At 35.6% G+C, this 19,312-nt stretch overlaps 2 protein-coding genes across 2 annotated transcripts; both read right to left on the bottom strand.

Annotated features, from left to right (window-relative positions):
- Positions 1 to 1,994: 1,994 nt before the first annotated feature.
- Positions 1,995 to 8,624, bottom strand: LOC131798566 (small ribosomal subunit protein eS7-like). Its single transcript, XM_059116225.2, has 9 exons — positions 8,563 to 8,624; positions 8,301 to 8,379; positions 8,095 to 8,169; positions 7,893 to 7,970; positions 4,938 to 5,000; positions 3,662 to 3,723; positions 3,097 to 3,207; positions 2,756 to 2,795; positions 1,995 to 2,105 (listed from the first exon to the last, which is right to left on the bottom strand). The coding sequence occupies exons 2-9, from the start codon at positions 8,370 to 8,372 to the stop codon at positions 2,031 to 2,033; spliced, it is 576 nt and encodes a 191-aa protein (XP_058972208.1). The 5' UTR covers positions 8,373 to 8,379; positions 8,563 to 8,624; the 3' UTR covers positions 1,995 to 2,030.
- Positions 8,625 to 10,636: 2,012 nt separating this feature from the next.
- Positions 10,637 to 18,378, bottom strand: LOC131798618 (ras-related protein Rab-23-like). Its single transcript, XM_059116314.2, has 7 exons — positions 17,852 to 18,378; positions 17,531 to 17,616; positions 14,852 to 14,928; positions 14,011 to 14,090; positions 13,156 to 13,238; positions 11,922 to 12,005; positions 10,637 to 11,085 (listed from the first exon to the last, which is right to left on the bottom strand). The coding sequence occupies exons 1-7, from the start codon at positions 18,004 to 18,006 to the stop codon at positions 10,922 to 10,924; spliced, it is 729 nt and encodes a 242-aa protein (XP_058972297.1). The 5' UTR covers positions 18,007 to 18,378; the 3' UTR covers positions 10,637 to 10,921.
- Positions 18,379 to 19,312: the final 934 nt, after the last annotated feature.

Here is a 19,312-nt window from a genome sequence, read left to right as displayed (position 1 = left end):
TTAAAGCTTATGTAAATCTTTTATGTAATCAAATATGTACTGCTAACAATAGAATGGCAATATTTTTCATCATGGCGTAACAATAATTCATTTCGTGAAATAGCAATTCTTCCAAAATTACTACTTAACGAAAAAAGTTTTAATACGGTTTAGGAAATAAGAGGTGACCAAGATAGGGAAATGTACCATAATGTAATGTTTAAAAGAAAATTTTTGACCCGAAAAGAAAGACACTGATGTTATTGAAGGATAAAAATATTCCGTTTCGCAAAATAGTGTATCTCCAAACATGACTATTTTGCAAAATGTATCTAAATACGGTTTATGAAATAAGAGACCAAAAATTAGTGCGTCAACCAAATACATATTGCGTGACGGGAGAATAGCAACATCGTTACTGCCCGCTTAGTGTAAATAGTCCATTTCGCAAAATAGTAATTTTTCTGACGTTACTGCTTTGCGAGATTAATTTTGTATGGATAGCTAAAGAGGAGGTGACCGAGATCTTCGAGAATATACTATAATGTAATGTTTAAATGTATTTTTGTGACATGAAAGAAGTCACGTTGTCACCGCAGGGTGAAAATAGTCTATTTCGCAAAATAGTAACTCTTCTTAAATTATTATTTTGCGAAATATATTTTAATACGGTTTATGAAATAAGAGGAGCCCAAAATCTTTGATGACATACTAATTTGTGATGTTTAAATGTATTTTCGTGACATGAAAGAGGTCACGTTGTCACCGCGGGGTGGGGGAGTGGGGAGCTTTCCCCCTTAAATTTTTGAGGTTTGATCATTATTTGAATATATTTGATGTTTTAATTGACGTAAGGATTACTAAAGACTCGAAGGTCACGATGGTGGACTTTCATGAAAATGGAAACGTATCATAAACATGAGTGCAAGAGAAGAGGCAAAAGTAAGCAAGTATACTCACAGATAAAACGTTCCTGCGGGTGACTTTCCATTGGTAAAGGAGGGGGATTTCTGTCATAGAATTCTGCAGTAACCCTCCAACGGAGACGAATCTGGACGTGGCTCGAGGATAATATCGCTTAAAAGACGACTGACAATTGGACGTTAAAAGGGCAACGTAAAATTCCGCTCCTCTCACTAAAATTAGACTACCAGAACAGTCCCATGATACTTCAGTCATGTTCAGGCCCAAAGGATTAGTTGTCGTTTCGCCGCAAGTGACCATCGTCCGTGTGTCACCCTCTCATAATCACCCCCCCCCCCCCCAGCCTCCCTTCCCGGGAGGCTCTTTAAGTTCTTTGGCTTCTATAGAATGGTCTAATAGGATTGGCTTTGCTCACAGTTAATGAACACCGAATGTATTGACGTAGTAAGAATAAGCCCAAGACTAAGTTGCTATTTTGATCTAACACCAAATTCTCAGAACTGATTTGCAAGGAATGTGTTGCAGCTAGAGGGGAGAATTAACAATCAGATCTTGGGAGTTAACGGGTTAACTCTCACATATAGCTCTCATCAGGATATAATAATATACTGTTAGTTTGTATTTAATTTCAGTAATTGTCAGTTGAAACAAGACTTTGCTTGTGATTTACATCTTTGTTGGTGATTGAAAATTTGAGCACTCTTTTGGAGGAGGAGGTGGTATTCTGTTGGTCATGTATATACCAGCATGGTCTTCAGAGGAGTTTGTTGAAAAAGGGAAAGATGCAAGCCTCCCCTGTTAACCCTTTCAAATCCCACCAGTGACCAAAACATAATTTCCCCTTACAATATCAATAACATATCCAGCAACAAGTGATGAGAATATAGAACAATATGAATTGGGAGATGATTAGTTGATCCAATATTGAATTCTCTTAACTAACATTAAAAGAGTTGTATGGAAAACAGTAAGTAGAATTACTATCAAGACCGTTAAGGCCTGAGCTTTACCACGCAAGCAGAGATAACCACGCAAAGTCTACTTAAAATAAAGATTACTTGTTAAGTTACAATGTAAGACAAAAGAACAGGTTGTCAATAAGATTTTATTATTGTTCAAGCAGGCATTCAGTCATAGCTTGGGAACTCAAATGTAACATCCTTGCCTGTGAGCTTCTTGTACACTGAGGAAAAAGTGTCCACCTGACAAGCAATAAAAATCACAATTACCATTGCTATTGACAAACCAATGAGGGAACAAACAATTTCTCTTGGAGCACATCAAAAGATTTTAAATTCAAGCTAGGGATGATTAAACAAATTGAGAACCCATAAGAATCATAATCTTTAAACTTTGTTGAATTCCTTCTTTTCTGTCTCATTACAGACGTAGGATGCCAAAAGGTTATATCTCTGATAATACACAACTTTACACAACTAAGCTGGAAATTTGGTCGGTCTTCTATTACTAACCCATTGATTCCCCTGAGTGACCAATACATAATTTCTCCTTGCCACATGAATACAATATCAAACAGACAAGTAATGGGAATAAGGAAAAACAAAAATTTGGAGATTATTAGTTGATCCAATACCAAACTCTCTGAATCACCATCAAAAGAATTGTGTAGCAGACATTAAGGAGAATTACTGATGGTGTTAAGGTTGGTCATTTCAGTCCTTGATTAATCTAATTTTAAAAAAAGATCCCCTCAGAAATAGTTGTAGCCAACTCAATCATAACTTTATGTCAGATTGGGGCGGCATCTTCTATCATCACTAAGGAATCAAGGAACACTCCCAGTATGTATATGATAATGTTGGGCACCACTAAGCCAAAGTTTGACTCTCACCTTGTGTTCCACATTTGTTTGCTGCAGTTTGTCAAGATGTCTGAAAAGGGGAGAATTATTAGAAGGCTGTCAGTCTTCAGTCGGCCTAATAGTACTTGGAAGAGAGAAAGGTCACAGAAACACAAGAGCAACCAACCTTTTCCAAAGGAGCTTGCTATTTATTTGCATGCATAGAGGACTTTCAAAGGCTTTTGAATTGACAAGCATCAGAGAAAAAGAATGTAGAGGCAGAATGAGGCCATCTGATTATGCTACTTTTTGGTTTGAAGATGTGCAAATTCCCCGTAGAAATTTGGGCATACTGTAACATACTAAAATACAAAACACTAAGTTGCACTCACACTTTGATTAATTTTGAACCATCCAGTTTCACTCTTGTCCTCTTTCCAACTATTTCACTTGGGTAGACCAGTTCTTCAAGGATGGCATCGTGAACAGCTGTCAAAGTTCGACTGTTTACAAACAAAACACTTGAACTCAGAGACAACAAAAAATAAAAGCACTTCCTCAATGACCAGTACAATCTAATTAAATAAAAATTTTGATACCACATGTTGGCCATTAAGCCTATCACATACATATTGTCTCTCATGGTGTCAATCAGACTGGAGCAACAACAGCTAATCATTAGCGTCATGCCAGTAAAGCTTTCTTAAACCCTTTAATTCCAAGATTGAATTAATTCTCCTCTTTGGCTGCTACACATTTCCTAATAAATTAGTTACAAGAATTTGGCGTTTTATAATGAAAATGTCTTCCTGATCAGCATAAGTATTCTCATAACTTGTTTGCTGGATGAAGTGCAGATATTAAAAGAGAAGTTAGATTTCAATCACTTCTGTGGGTTAAAGGGTTAAGTCAAGAGTGGTGAAATGCAACTACCGTGGGAAATTACTGTAGCCTTACCTTCTTGGCCTCTTCTGTTTTTGATTTCTTGATTTTCTTGTTTGTCGTGGAAGGATTCTCCTCTGCAAGGAAAAATAGGATAAATTTTTAAGGATGGCTCTTCAAACAGGCCAAAGTGTAGATTAAGAAAATTCTGTATTCATTAACTGAGATAAAATTTAACCAAAAATTAAACTTTTTGGCAGATACCCAGTAATCAAGTACTAGTTAAGAAACATCATCTAATAACTATTAGACTTCATTCTGTACAAACAACAACAACAACAACAACAACCAAAACCAAAATTGGCCAATATCCAGCCACATTGATCTTAGCCTTGGTCAATAATGTATATGTAAACAACCTGCTGAACCAAGCTGTGTTCCAGGGTTCAAAATAATTTTTCAGCTTTCAGCGTGAATTTGTAGGCTTTTGCCAAGGCTCATTTTTTCCCCCCCAACTGTCACTAGTAAATTTCAGCATCAGAATCTTTTTTTTGATCAGCATGTTTTGTTGTGGCAATTCCTTTCCCAACAAAGTGAAGTGAATGGCTCAATTTTTTGGTGTTTGTTCAAATGTGAAATATACAACTTTGTCTAGACAAATTGTCACACTACTGTCAAGTATCGACTTTAATTTGAATGCATGAGAAGGCTTTACAAACGACATTAAACATGATTTGGCAGAAAATAAATCTTGATTCAAGATTGTATGTATGTGCAGAAATATAAAAATGGTAATATGATGGTGTGTACACAAACTTGCATGTTTCATGCTTGAAAAAATACATAGAAAGCTGAATACTGTAAACAAAAAATTCTCTCAGTAGCATGCTTCAAATTTAGAAACTTTATACTTTTTTACATTTCCATAAAGCTTTTAAAACATTTCTGCTGCTTTATTGCCTGATATGAAATGTTCACCATAACATGAAAGCAACTTTACTTCAGTTGGACAATCATAAGCATAATATTTTTTATAAAATTTCAGTTCTTTGGTGAAAAATCCATGGCAAGTGTGCTAAAAGTTCCAGCTGCTGCTAGCAGCTGGCTGTTATTTTGAACCCTGGTGTTTTGATAAGAATTACAGGAGTACCAAAAAGAAACTGAAGAGTCCTCCTCCTAACTTTCAAATAAATCAAGTTGTGAAAACTGCCCAATGATTAACAGTCATTTCCCAAAGGCAGAGTGAATATTGTCACTTTATTCAATGGTCATAAAAATGTTGAATAGCAAAGGATGTAAAAAAAAAAACCCACACAATAAAATGGAGAAGGAAGAGTCAAACATTACAAACCTGAGCAACAATGACCACATGCCTTCCACTGAACTTCTTCTCAAGTTCACGTACTAGACGGGTCTTTGAGAAAATAAAAGGCAAAGTATTAATTAGAAAGAGTCCAGAAGTCAATGAAAACACTACAATAAAATTCTCTAATGACAGCTTTCATCAGAACCTTTAATTTTCTTTCTCAGGTTCAGACAATTTAGCTCTCATCAGAGGGCTCCTCTCAGAAATATTTGTCATCTCAATCAAACTTTAAATCAGACTGGGGCGACATTTTCTTTCATCATGAAGGATTCCGGTGAACAGGATATTGTTTGTGCAGTGTTATTACCAAAATCACAATACCCTGCCCTAATTCAAGGGTGCTTTTATGTTCATGATACAACACATGGTTTTAAATTTCATTAAGTGTTGGAGTAATACTTTCCACTGTTTGAAAGCAGCATCATACCACCATTCTCAAAAGAAATCAGAGACAACAGCAAACTATTACAAATAATTAACAGGGACAGATCACAAACTTTATCACACCAATTGTGATAAAGGGTACCATAATTTCCAGCCATTTGCTGCATACGGCGAAAAAAAAAAGTCAATAGATTACCCGCACTGGTGGATAACCTGCATGTTATGTTATTCAACTTTTTGGTGGCAAAAACATGACATTAATGTGGTACAATTCAGTCTTTTAATAGTTGTCTGATCTAACTTTCAAAAACTTGAACACTTCTTTGTTGAGTTTAAGGTCAAAGAAATTCAGACATGTGCACAATTCTGTGTCAATATTAGCATGTACTTTATTGCTAAAATTATGCAGTAAAAACACTAGCAGCCCATGCCCAAATCTCCATGTTTCATACTTGACAGAATGTGAATTTGTGGCCAAATTTTGTATGAGCGATCGTTCAGAGCCATTTTGATTTGTTCAAAGAAAGCTGGGTGAGTGTTGAAACTTGAATTATAAAGTACTGTCAGCGATTTCTGAAAAAAATAGATATCTCCGGTTCAAGTCCCTTAAAACGGGAAAGTTCTCTTTAGCTCAAGCTAGTGTTAAATGGAAATTTGTTATTGATGCGCCGGATATCTTTGGATTATTTTTGTCACCATCATGGTTTTGTTTTCATGCGTGCTGATAACAATTTGTTCATCACACAACTAATTATGCATGAAATAAATTTGAGTCATAATCATGTTTTCGTGCTGCTTTGTGGCAATCTTAATACAATAAAATTCAATTGAGAGGTGGAAACACATGAAGGTGAGAATTTTTTCTAGTTCAACTACTAGTAGATTTTAAAATTGTCACATAACCTGCACCTCCCTATTACCCTCAGTGGTGCGTGTTTAACGCAAAATCAGCAGATTGCCCATGGGTATACGGCCGGAAATTATGGTAATTAAGTATTATTAACAAGTTGATAATAATAATTATTAATATATTTATATATATTTATGTATATCTATGTATATATATATATATATATATATACACAATAAAATTCAATTGAGAGGTGGAAATGCATGAAGGTGAGAATTTTTCCAGTTCAACTACCAGTAGATTTTAAAATTGTCACATAACCTGCACCTCCTTGTTACCCGCAGTGGTGTGTGTTTAATGCAAAATCAACAGATTACCCATGGGTATAGGGCCGGAAATTATGGTAATTAAGTATTATTAATGAGTTGATAATGTAAATCGGCCACCCTACATAGTTTCAAAGCTAGCTTTACATTATCAATTCAATTGACAATGCTAAATCACCCTGTTAAAGTCTCCTACCAATGCAGCACCACAATTTATTTAGAAACTTACCCCCTTTACTCAATTATGATAAAGGTTGTATTGACCCCTGAATCATTTTTGGACGGGACATTTTAAATTTTATTGCGGGATTGGCGCAATGGCGCGGTCTGACTCAAACCCTGAAGAACCTTGCCCTATCTCTTTGAGAGAGTAAGGTTGCTTCCTTCACATTTCATCAAAGATTATAGTTTTCCAAATAGTAAAAAGAGTTGTACCTTCAAGTCTAAGAAATCACATTGCTGTTATAGATAGCTAAGAGCCTTTAAATGACACCTTTTAAATGCCTTACTTTAACAAAAATGCAAGTAGATCATGCATAGTAGAGAAACACACTGATTATTACTATCCTTTAGGATTAAATTATTTGAATTTAGGGGCAAGTTTCTTAAGAAACTTTGGTGCTGCATCAGTGAGGGTATAACAAAATAATTTGGTTTAAGAGCCTTTAAATGACACCTTTTAAATGCCGAACTTTAACAAAAATACAAGTAGATCATACATCATAGAGACACACACTGATTATTCCTATCCTTTAGGATTAAATTATTTGAATTTAGGGGCAAGTTTCTTAAGAAACTTTGGTGCTGCATCAGTGAGGGTATAACAAAATAATTTGGTTTTCATCAACTGAGTTTAAAATGTATCTTGGCCACTGTTAAGAGTTTATGACGTTGATGTTTCAAACATTAGCCCTTCATCAGAGTGAATGGCAAATCTGCTCATGAATGGCTTTAGAAAAATTTTTGGTAGTAAATTTTAATCATTGATTCAGTTGATAAAACCAAAATGGCTTTTGTGAAAAATTGTTGGGAGAGATTCTTATATGCTTTCCTTGATAAGGGTAATATAATGTTGTCAACTGAGTTGATAATGTAAATTGGCCACTGTAAAGAATTTAGAGGCTGACGTTTCGAGTGTTAGCCCTTGTCAGAGTGTTAGCTCTTCCCAATTGCTCTGATGAAGGGCTAGGGCACAAAATGTCAGCCTTTAAACTCTTCACAGTGGCCTTTTATACTCTCCCACCGACACAGCACCAGAGTTTCTTTTAAACTTTACCCCCTTTATTCCCTGATAAGGAACAAGCACTTGATTCTTTCCAAAAACATAAGGCTACCACTCTCACATTTAGTTGCAATATATAAAATATGATGTTTAACTACCTGGATCTTCTGGAAGGATCTGATTTGTGGTACAGGTACGAAAATGACTATAGCTTTTCTTCCTCCAACATCGACTTCCTGTAAAATTATTCAAGACTGTAAGTAATATAGAATTTTTAAGACGTCTTACGTGTAATTCTGTGTTCTTATGGTAAGACACAATCGTGATAGTGAGTAGTTACTAAAATTTAACTTGACATACCTTCGCTCCAGAGATGTACAGTTCTCGAAGCTGCGACTTGAGATCGGTAGAGTTCAGTTCTAACTCGAGAAGAGCCTATGAAACGAATGAACACAAAGTTTTTCCCACGTGAGCAGACATACACAAATTAAACTACTAAACATTGTGCTCCTTTCCTTCGTTAGTTTTAAGGGTAAAAATTTAGTTTGAGAAAGTGAAGATAGTACCTCTGATACGCTTTTCTCCAATTCATTTGGCTCGCCTGTTCCTGACGGCTTGACTATTTTTTGCGTTAGCATAGCTGATCTAAAAACAACAACTCAGTTACGCCAACGGAAAATAGAGTGCGTAAGAAGAGCCATCGGAGAATAATCGTGGCTCAATCTGAGATTTAAAGAGTTAAAAAGTCATACAAGATACGTAAAACTACTATTTGTCAAAAACTAAGGCTAAAATATAGCAATCTTTCACAGAGTATCTTGTACTAACCACTTTCTTGTGAAGGCAGCCGAGAAGAGGCCGACATGCGCATAGCCTCTTCAATTAGGTGTTCGAAGCGCAAGTCCTTACAAAGAATTCCGCTGACCGGCCTCCCGTTCTTGTTGTTGTTGTTCTTCCTTCAGCAGCACTTCTTGCAGACTCACCGCGGGAATTTTAAAGCAGAAAAGAAGAAAAGAAGAAAAGAAGGCGAAATGGGAAACACGTTAAGCAAACTAAAAAGTTTTGCTTCATTTGTAAGAATTGCTGTCACTCTACTCACTTTCTGAAAAGGAGATGAATGAAGAAGTTGAAGGTTTGTAGCGTTGCGGTGTTGTTTAAATTTTCTTTTTCGTGTGTGTGTGTGTGCAGTATTTCGGTTCCTACTTTGCACTGCGAGAGGAAGAAAGTACCAGGAATTAATTCCAGTATCTCTTTATGGAAGTCTCTCCCTATAGTTTCTATTGTGTTTCAAAAAATGCTTGTCCAACAGCCCTGAGTGGTCCTGAATGCGAAGATTATCAGGTCGAGTGTCAAAATTTCGAGGGGCACTCACCGGGTATCTGAAGGCCTTAAGTATTGCCTTCTTAATAGATCCAAAACTGATCCAAAAGCAAAATTTCTTCCTTTAAATAATCAGAGAACTTTAGTGTAGAACTCTTTGAGACGTGGACGGCGACCGGGAGACGAATTATACTAATTCTGGGGCACTTCGACACCAATGTATCGATCACAAGGTCACATTACATGTAGGTCTCAAGAATAAGGGGAGTGATTGCAAATTTAAGATGCACTTGAGTATAGAGAATTTCCCTTTATTAGTACCATTGAAAATGTATTGAGAACGGTTTGGAGATTATGCACACTGATAATAAAATGGAGAGGGTTAGATGATTTATTTCCCAGGACTACTGGATCCAGCTTTATTCTTTGATTTCTTTTCATACATTAACTCTAAATATGAAACACGAATATAACTATAACAACGATATTTGATGCTCTTTTTCAATATTTTGTGCGTATAAGATTAACAAATTGTAGTGAATTGTAATAGAAAATGCAACACTGAAATATATGTTAAAAAACATGTTCAAATTTTCCAGCTGAAGATTCAATAATATTCTATTTAAACTGATTCATTCATGTTGCATCCTTGCTGTTATTGTGAAAAAGATAAAGTCATGCTTATGGCAATTAACTCAACTGAATCTTGTCTTCAAAAGATAGTGACTAACATTCGAATACCAAAACTTATGAAGTTATTAAAAAGACAGTGACCAAAATTAATGCAATTCTGCCATAATAATAACCCTGTTATAAATTTTAAGTTAACTCTTAACTCACTCACAAACTCAACTTACTTTTGATTTTTCATGATGGGCCTGAAGGGGAAAAATTAGAAATGGGACTTTGGATAACTTTGGCCTAAGAATGGGATCCCTTCCTTCAAGACCGTCCCCTCTAATAGCAAACAAAAAAGAAAAAACACAAACAAGCAAACAAACAGAAGCAGAGGAAAGAGAAGGAGAGAGGAAGGGAGAGAGAGTAGGAAAAAAGAAAGGAAAAAGTCAAGACCAGCTATCCTACAGCAGTTCCTCTTATCCACATTTTATCTGAAGTTGAAAAAATGCATCATGAGTGGTACCCAAACTGGGAAGAGAATTCTCACACAATTGTATGTGTAATTGGGTGGAACAACTGATATGTAAATGGAATCCCCAACATACATACCACAGTCACATTCAACATGCAATATTCACATAATAGTGTAAAGAAGAAAAGTACTTTTTTTTAGAAACAAGCTACACATGGGTAGTTCTGAAGAGGATTGCAGAAGCAAGTACAATGCCTTTCTCCAAAAAAGTAACACCTAAGTTCCCCCTTCTACAAATTGGGGGCTTCAATTACCCCCTCATAATTTCCAGTCAACCTCCAAAGAATGGACAAGATTATTTCCTCAACCTACTCCTTCCATAAAAATTTCTCCATGACCTGATTCTAATGGTTTGATCTTGAATCAAAACCTGTCATCTCATACAGTGCCCAAAATCCCTCAAAGTATAGAAACAAGTCAGAAAAGGTTCAACATTTGAGTGTTGTTATATTTAAATGCAGCAACTACAACATCAAACTTGTCCAATAACAGAAAATATGATAATTTAGAATTGTCCCAAAACTAGCTATTTTCATGAATTTGTGGTGAAAATTTACTTCACATCCATTACTTTAATGAGAAGCATGAAATCTTGTTCCCCTGAGTATGAACTGAACATGTGTTAGAAACAGTTCCACTCTTATTGCCATATTGTGGCATTGTTTAATTTTGTGAAACTGTTAAGACAATTAAAAGCACAGTCCTGAAATTCGAATGTCACAACAAAGAGCAAGATATCTTATTCTTTTTGCCCTTTGTCCTCTGCTTGTTTGGTTTAAGTGTGATAATATCTCCAGTCTCTACTTGTTGTGTTGCGCGTGCATTGTTGTTTCCACCTTGTGATGCATTCACTGGTGAGGTTGAATTAAACATTCCAGCAACTGTGAAAAAGAATTCAAAGAACATCATTACCACTGGTAATACAAATATGCTCATATCCTGCACTGTCAAAAGAATGCATACAGAGAGATTTTTCTTTCAGTCTGAACGCCATTAAATTTTTAATACCTAGCTGGTGGGAGCTCTACAAGTTGCCCAATTTACTCCCACAAACCAATATATTTGATATCCTTGCTGTCTGCCTTACATTTCATAAATTTTTAGATCTAAAAAATGCTTGGGTAGCTTTCATTACTCACATGCACCTAGTTATGATTATCATACGTACATGCTTTTAGAGCCATCAGGTTGTATTGTTCATACTTGACCCTTTCTTTTGTCAACTTTTTTGGCATTGAGTGTATGCCAGTGTGTATGCTATTATTTATACCAACGTGTATACGAAAAAAAGTGAGCATGCTTAACCCGTAAACTCCCACGAGTGACCAAGGCAGAATCTCTCCTTATAATATCCATACAACATCAAGCAGATAAGTGATGAAAATTAAAAAAAAATCATTTAGGGGATCATTAGTTGATCTAATACCTTATCCTCCAAACTAACATCATCATCATTGTATGGCAGAAAGTAAGGATAATTTACTATAAGATCTTGGAAGTTGATGGATAGGGTGGTGAGAACTAATGACATTCTGAACATTTCAGTGCACTAAAGGTTGAGGGAGTTTTGTTACAACTAGAAAAAACATTTCAAGTTGAAAATCTATAAGACATATAAGAAGCCACAAAAAGTAAATCAGTAGTTCTAAATGTCTGAGTATATTTTTCAATGCAGGTTCATGTAATGTTATTGTAAATAACAGTGGTGAAACTTTACCATTTTTGTGTTGTGATGGTTTGGGTTCCTCTACATCAACATTCTGCAGTATTTCTAAATACTTTTCAGTGAGATACATGAATACTAGAAGAGAACAAAATCAATCCATTACACAAGGAAAAATTGTACACGAGATTTATGTTTCTATCAAATTAATTTGTGACAAAATATACAATAATTTGTTAATGTTTTGTGAAAATAAATTAACCATGGGTCTCTCAAATGCATGCAGGTGCAAACACTGAACTACTGCATGGGGTAATTTATTAAAACTGGCCACATCAAATGTTGTTTGACTATTTAACTCCCATGAGTGATTAACACTGTAAACAGGTTAAGAGAACTGACATGGTTATCAGCTAGCAGGTTTTATCTTGACATACCGTATTTACCCGTGTATAATATGCGCCCATGTACAATATGCACCCTGATTTTTGACCAAATTTTCCATAAAAAAAAGTTTTCACAGCAAAAAAACTTTATTTCTTCCTACAACTGACGTTTCGCAGTGGTAAGTTTCGTTACCGTTTTGAATTTCTTATTGCTTGTGATTACAGTAATAAGGTACGATCGTAATGTTTATCTCATCAGCTTTTTCTTAAATACTCTACTAAATTTATTCATGGATTGAAATTGAAAATGTTTCATTGGTAGATTATTTAACTCAAGCTAATAAAGACTAATTACTATGAGGCTTTCATTACTTTCTTTGTTGTGTTTGTGGATCGAAATTGAAAATGTTTCATCAGTAGATTATTTAACTCAAGCTAATAAAGACCAATTAATACTAGGCTTTTGTTACTTTCTTTCTTTCTTGTGTTTTTAATTTATGCAAATTAGGACGTGCTTGAAAAACAATAGAAACCATGTATAATATAGGAAAAAAGTGCATATTATACATGGGTAAATATGGTACATGTAACACCAAATTCTCTTGTCTGATTTGTAAGGAAGTGTATACCAGTCACTCGTGAGAATAACTAGTTGGATCTTGAGATTACAGGGTTAAGCACAATGAAGGTATTCTGTAATGCAACACAGTTTACCTTAATTTTAGATTCTCTATTTCACAAGTTCAGATTAATGGTAAACATGTAACAACATCATGATCACATAATACCATCATGGTGTTTTCTCTTAGTTTTGAACCAGTTACAATACAATGATCACTGTAATACACAGAAGTGGAAAACAAAAATGTAAATTCAACTAGTTTACTGTACTTTCTGCTTACCATCATTAACATTTAGATCCTCTTTCACAGAAGCTCGATAAAATTTTAACCTTAATCTTTTGGCTAGTTCATCTGCCTCTTCACTGCAACCAAAGAAACAAAGTACTACAAATTAGTGCCAAACACTAAAAGGCTAGCAATAAAAGAAAAAATATATATTTTCAATCTAACCAGTCAATTGGGTACAATTATTACATGACTGTGCATTGAATATGAGAAGGTAAATAGCCAATGAGGCATGTAGTAGTGAGTTGGCTATGACCAATCTCACATCCAACAAATGCAAATGAAATAATCGTTGTGTTAAATTTCATTAAATCCTAAAAGTTTGGATATTTGACAAATTTTCAGCTTTGCAACACTAGGCTCAATGCATTCCCAAATAAGGTGACTCAGAATATGAGCTGATAACCAATCCAAATTGCAATATTTGGAGTTGAAAATTAAATAATTCCTAATATCCTTACTACACAAGCATCAATCAATTAAGACCAGTAGGTAGAGGAGTCTTCTTTGTCTTTAATACACTAACTCTTAATTTCATTTGAGAATCCTCCCATCTATGCACCAAACATGAACATTTTGGCAGCGTTTGAAAACAAGGTTTAAACTGGTAACTTTGAAAGACAGACTGCTGGTGATTTTTGCGCAAAATTGTTTAACATTAAGGAAATCTGGGGGAGAATAGATTGAAAGGGTGTTACACTTCTAGGAAATACTGGTCACCAGAAGATTTTCTATATTTTCAAAAACATACTCAAACCTAATTTGTCTCACAGGAAAATGTAGAAGCAATACTTGGTATGCAGTTACAATAAATCAAGTAGCCTGAAAATTATAGGCAGACAAACTTACACTTTAACTAATGCTTGATCAATCAAATCTATTTTGTTTTGAACTAACACCATTGGTATATTACCACATTCATCTTCCACCTGAAAACATATGATCAATTGGATAATTGTTAACCATTTACATCCCAACATCAATATCTACAATCTCCTTACTATTCCTTATACATCAAGGTACTGATGAGGATAATTTGTTTGACAATCATGACCTTCTCTAGTTTGAAATAATTTTTTTTTACTCTCATGACTTAAAGTTTGATTTAGCCCTGATGTTGGGAAGAGAAATTATATCCCAGTCACTTTTAGGAGTTAAAGGGTCAAATAAAAAATAAAAAGAAAGGTAAAGTTAACTGATAGTTGAACTAGCGTGGCTGTGTTTCCATACCATGAAGCTAGTAGGAGTATTGCTAATCCCTTGGATAGGGAATTTCGTCAAGGATGAGCATTTCATCACCTTTCCTTGACAGCTAGCATTAACCCTAGAAATTAATACCTATAATCTGATGCCATTTCATGTCTGCTGAACTATTTCTCATGCCTGGCAGAAAAATTCAAGCTATCACAATCCTTGCCATGTGAAGTGTCAAGAACTAACATGTGAACATACTTATGCAGCTTATTATATCTGAACTTTCATTCTAGTCAAGGTTTTAAATCAAGACCACAAAACTGAATGCCTTGATGGTTGAGTATGATTAAGGTAATTTTGGACTCAAGCTTTTACACTGTGAAATATTACACTTGCATCTCCACAGGTTCACTTTGACACTTCTCTATTCACACTGATTCAAAAGTTATAATATATTTTAAAGCAGTGTAAATATTAATTATTTCTAAGAACATACCTTTGTTCTCCATTTTTCGACAGCTTCAAAAGAGTCTCTGTCAACAGTAGAAAATACAATTGCACAAGCTTGAGCACCTGCAGTCAAGAAAACACAACATAATTAAGCCAGCCAAAAAAATTATTGTTGACAATCATCCTTGGCAAGTGAAGAGTCACTAGGGAGCACAAATGGTGCTGTCTAGCAATTTTCCATACAATCCCTTAGTTAATGCTAATCAAAGGATCTTAGAACCTCTTTGAGTCTAACCCTTAAAAACAAAGTTCAAAGTCTGTACTTTAAATTACAGAAAGAGTTTTATCCATTTTATCCAAGTGCACTGGCCATAAGGTTAAGAAAAGTTACTTTGTTTGTGGCAACTGTCCAAGAAGTTCTGTATACCTCTAAGTCAGACTCAGATCCTGACCCCTCATAAATGGGGAGACCATAGGAAAAATTGGGCAAAGCTAGAGAAGTAAAGAAATGATCTATTTCCTTCTAAGTGTACTGCTCCATCCTAAGGGTCTGTTAAACATGTAGGCATTTGTTTGCTTTTATTAATGTAAGATTCAAATGGGCCCAAAATCTACAATCACTTAGGAGAGTAACACTGGACTGAGTTAGCTCTGAACTATTTAACCTTGAAATTCTCTGAACACAATACTAGCAACAACCTGAGGGACTCTGAGAACAAACTTAGGATTTGATTATCACACATAAATTATCTCAAAATAGAATCCCTCAGGTCCTTTAGCAAAGCTCTCTGAGGCATGGCATTCAAGAAGAACAGCTATAGTTAAATCCTTTTGTAAATAGCTGATGAATTGCCCGAGATTAAATAAAATTTATTGATTGATTAAAACTAGATTACAACATTGGGGAATATCATATATTGGATCAAAATGACTGCTGCTACAGCTTTTCTTCCTAAAAAATTAGTCCTTAATATTTAATTGAATTGCAAGACCTGGACACTCCAACCCCTTTTGAGGGGAATTAGGGAGTATATTTTAGTGCTAAAGGTGCCAGCCTCAAGGGGGTTCTGGGGCATGCCTTACCCAGGAAATTTTTCAAATTTAGTTTCTCTCAAGTGGCATTTCCTGCATTTTGACATCATTTTGTTGTATTCTAGAAGGTTTTCATTCTTATCACATATATCGTGGAGCTTTTCTTTGCTATAGTTGATTCATCTTTTCAGAATCAAAAAGGGAAAATTCTTTTACTACTTTTACAATAGCCACTTTGAAAGACCATGAATAATTGTAAACTTTCTGTCCATAAGGTATAAATGCATTCAGTGGGGAGCCACAAAAAAGATAACATATTTCCTTTGTCATCAGAATTTTATGATAAATCTGGAGAACCTGATAAAAATAGGGATAACAAGAGGCAACACATCAAATCTGGAGACTCCAGATTGGATCAGGAGGGTTGGAATGTCAGAAAACCCCTTTTTCTCTTTGGACCATGGAAAATTTCTGGCTTGAGTCAGAATTACAGATGTGGACCATTGGGCCAGATTAAAGTTACTGTATGCAAAATCATTAAGTTCTAGACAGACATTAAGATATCTGTTACAAGGCTAGCCCTTAAATCAATATATCAATTTTTTTAACCAAAAGGTGGCATAGCAAGAGCCAGCCTAATTAACTGCACTCAGATCAGAAGCTCTAAATATCTCCATGGAGGTTCAAGGTGAGACACATGTGGTGTAATCATTGAAAATATTACAAAGTGCATTATAGTAATCAGGAGATGACATTAATTGTTCACATAGGGGTCCTCTTGAAATTATGCAAATTTAGGGAGGATATTGGTTCTCTAAATGGTCAAGATGTTCAAGACAAAATGTGTCCGTGAATCAGCAAAGACTTGTGCAAATGATGCTGTCACATGCTTGACATCTCTAAAATTCACCAGACGCAGTGAGGCGGAAAGGATTTTAAACAATGATAGTAACTTCATTGTGTTCCATTCTTACGGCCCTTCATAAGGATTTGTTAAAACAAAGACTACGATCTTCATAAAAAAATCCCATTGTGAGCTCTTACAACAACCAAACATCCGCTCGAAAGATTTAATTATTTCATCTTCGATCGTCATTTTATTGTGGCAAAGCTGAATTTATTTTACGTAACAGTTCATTACACGAGAATTTATCGCAGTTAAGTTGCAGGGTGCGCCGAACAAAATATAAATAATTATGTATGTAAAAAAAAATCACCGGTTGCTCTACATGCATATGGCTCATTTACTTTTAGAATTATTTCACTCTCTCAAGGAAATAAAAACATGACCACCCGAACTAGGATTTTAACTTATAATTTCGAAACGATGGAAAGTCGAAAATTTCCGCAACGATATAAAACAAGTGGGTAAACACAATTGCCAATCATTTTTAATACTCTAGAAACTGCAATTTAACGAAAGGTTTGCTGAAGGGATTCGTTGCCGAAAAGGGTATTAACTGTGATTAAGAAAACGACGCAAACTTTGGAAAATGTACCGCAGCAAACGACAATTCCACTGAAAAATATTCCAATATGCAGCGTTCCTTGAGATCGATTGCGATCGACGAAATAAACAAATTCTTTTACCCGTGTACTTCAAAGTAAGGTTTCGAAAACCTGGAGACTGTAATGCCTATTTACAACTACCAATCATACCTGCAATCAATTACAGACACACATCGCTACCTACCTCGGTAGTAAGCCTTAGTTATGGCGTCAAATTCCTCTTGTCCGGCTGTGTCCCACAACATTAACCGAACGTCTTCGCCCCTAACACTGCAATGACACAAATTAAAGATCGTTTAGAGAGAACTCTTAGACCAACATTTTCGCCCATGAAAACCGGTGATTACTCTCAGTTATATACACTGCCGAAATATGCAAAGAATATTGGAAAATCACAAAACATTTATTACAAAATCACTGAGCGGTCTTCTCGTAAAGTGCATCAATACTCCTGAAGGCTCGCCCGACAGTTGATCACACACCCGTTCGCGTTGCTCTTCCTCACCTGATTTGCCTCTCTAAAAAGTCCACTCCTATCGTCTTTTTGTAGTCTCTGGTGAAAATACCTTTGCAGTATCTCTGAATCATACTACTTTTACCAACGGCTCCATTTCCTACAACCACGACTTTGATCGCAACTTCTACGTCTTCCTCGCGCATAATGGCCGACTAGGCGATCTCTAAACAAGTCCAAAGTTACCCAAACGTGAATCCAACGATAGACACAGATTAGCTCTTTCTCCTGTTAAAACCGATATCCTTCAAGATCTCGGCAGATGAAAGTAAATTTATTTCCGTTAACAAGACATCGCAGTCGAACGAGACAATCCCTGGATCAAGCGCGTGCACACCCTCTACTCGCTGCACGAAATGACGGCTCACGAATGTAAATCCAAAATGGAGTCGTTTCCTTTGCAAAACTCTTTTTGTTAGTTTTTTGAAAAGAGGTGTTATTGATAACTTCTGAAGAATTGGGCAATGGTGTCTAGCGACTTAAAGATGTGGATTTTTGGCCTCGTCTCGAACTGTACTCTCTACTGGAAGCATTATGGGTAATTTAGCTTGGTGTTGCTGTTGTTATGACAACGCCAAATTTTCGTTCTCTCCTTAATCAAGATATGAACATTAGTTCACATTAATATGACCGTATTTTTTTTTCCCGATCTGTTTTCAACTTCATATTTTACAAATTAATGGGAATTGTGGTTAGATATTCTGTGAAATGATTCGTTTAAATTAAAATACTTTTTGAGCGTCTATCAATTCGAGGCTCGATATTCAACCGGAAGAGTTGAGATTCAGCTGTTACATTCATTCTCTCAGCTGTTCGTTCGACTTAAGCTTGCTCACACAAAAACAGAAGAATTCTGACAATAGAAGACTAAAAAACGCAGAGAAAATGTCTGAATTATGTCCCATATATACTACATTCTTTCGTGGGTCAGTTGTTAAAGTGATTCTATAACATCGCGGGGGTCGCGGAAGGCATGAATTAATTGTATATCAGTCTTCTTCTTGAAATTGTGCGTCGAAAATCCTTCCGTCTTTTCTTTCACTTTGTCCTACAAATATGTCATCATTTTACGTCTATGGAATATTATGGAGACCAAGAGGGTCTAGTCTTTATGAAAAACAGGAAGATCTAGTCTTGTTGAACTTGACAACCAATCAGCAGCTGTTCAGGAAATGTTCCACGAAGGCTTCTCAGAAAAATCGACGGGCCTCATCTTCGGGGGTACTTCCCAGAAAAGACTCATGGGAATGTGCCACTGAATGGGGTCGCTATGACACAACTGGATTGACTCTAATGCTGGTTGTATTTTGAGTAGAAATACAGGAATTGCCTCGCAATTTTTTTGGGATTTGGAGGGTAAGAAAATTCTGGTAAGAAAGGATTTAAAAATGGGAAGATTCGCGGTTAAAAATAGTTAATTTGGCCAAAAATTGAGCTAGATGGGGTCCATAA

The sequence above is a fragment of the Pocillopora verrucosa genome, chromosome 2 (genome assembly GCF_036669915.1).
Source record: "Pocillopora verrucosa isolate sample1 chromosome 2, ASM3666991v2, whole genome shotgun sequence".
Lineage (NCBI taxonomy): Eukaryota > Metazoa > Cnidaria > Anthozoa > Scleractinia > Pocilloporidae > Pocillopora > Pocillopora verrucosa.
Note: the sequence above shows the minus strand (reverse complement) of the source record. Positions and strands in the feature narration are given on the sequence as shown.

Excerpts from the sequence above, each read along its gene's own strand:
- LOC131798566 (XM_059116225.2), bottom strand. The coding sequence starts at position 8,372 with ATGCTAACGCAAAAAATAGTCAAGCCGTCAGGAACAGGCGAGCCAAAT. Across the intron at positions 8,170-8,300 it reads TGGAGAAAAGCGTATCAGAG|GCTCTTCTCGAGTTAGAACT; the intron begins GTACTATCTTCA and ends TTCGTTTCATAG. Across the intron at positions 5,001-7,892 it reads GATCCTTCCAGAAGATCCAG|ACCCGTCTAGTACGTGAACT; the intron begins GTAGTTAAACAT and ends ATTTTCTCAAAG.
- LOC131798618 (XM_059116314.2), bottom strand. The coding sequence starts at position 18,006 with ATGCGCGAGGAAGACGTAGAAGTTGCGATCAAAGTCGTGGTTGTAGGA. Across the intron at positions 17,617-17,851 it reads TTTTTAGAGAGGCAAATCAG|TGTTAGGGGCGAAGACGTTC; the intron begins GTGAGGAAGAGC and ends GTGTCATTGCAG. Across the intron at positions 12,006-13,155 it reads GGATCTAAATGTTAATGATG|TATTCATGTATCTCACTGAA; the intron begins GTAAGCAGAAAG and ends GTTCTCTTCTAG.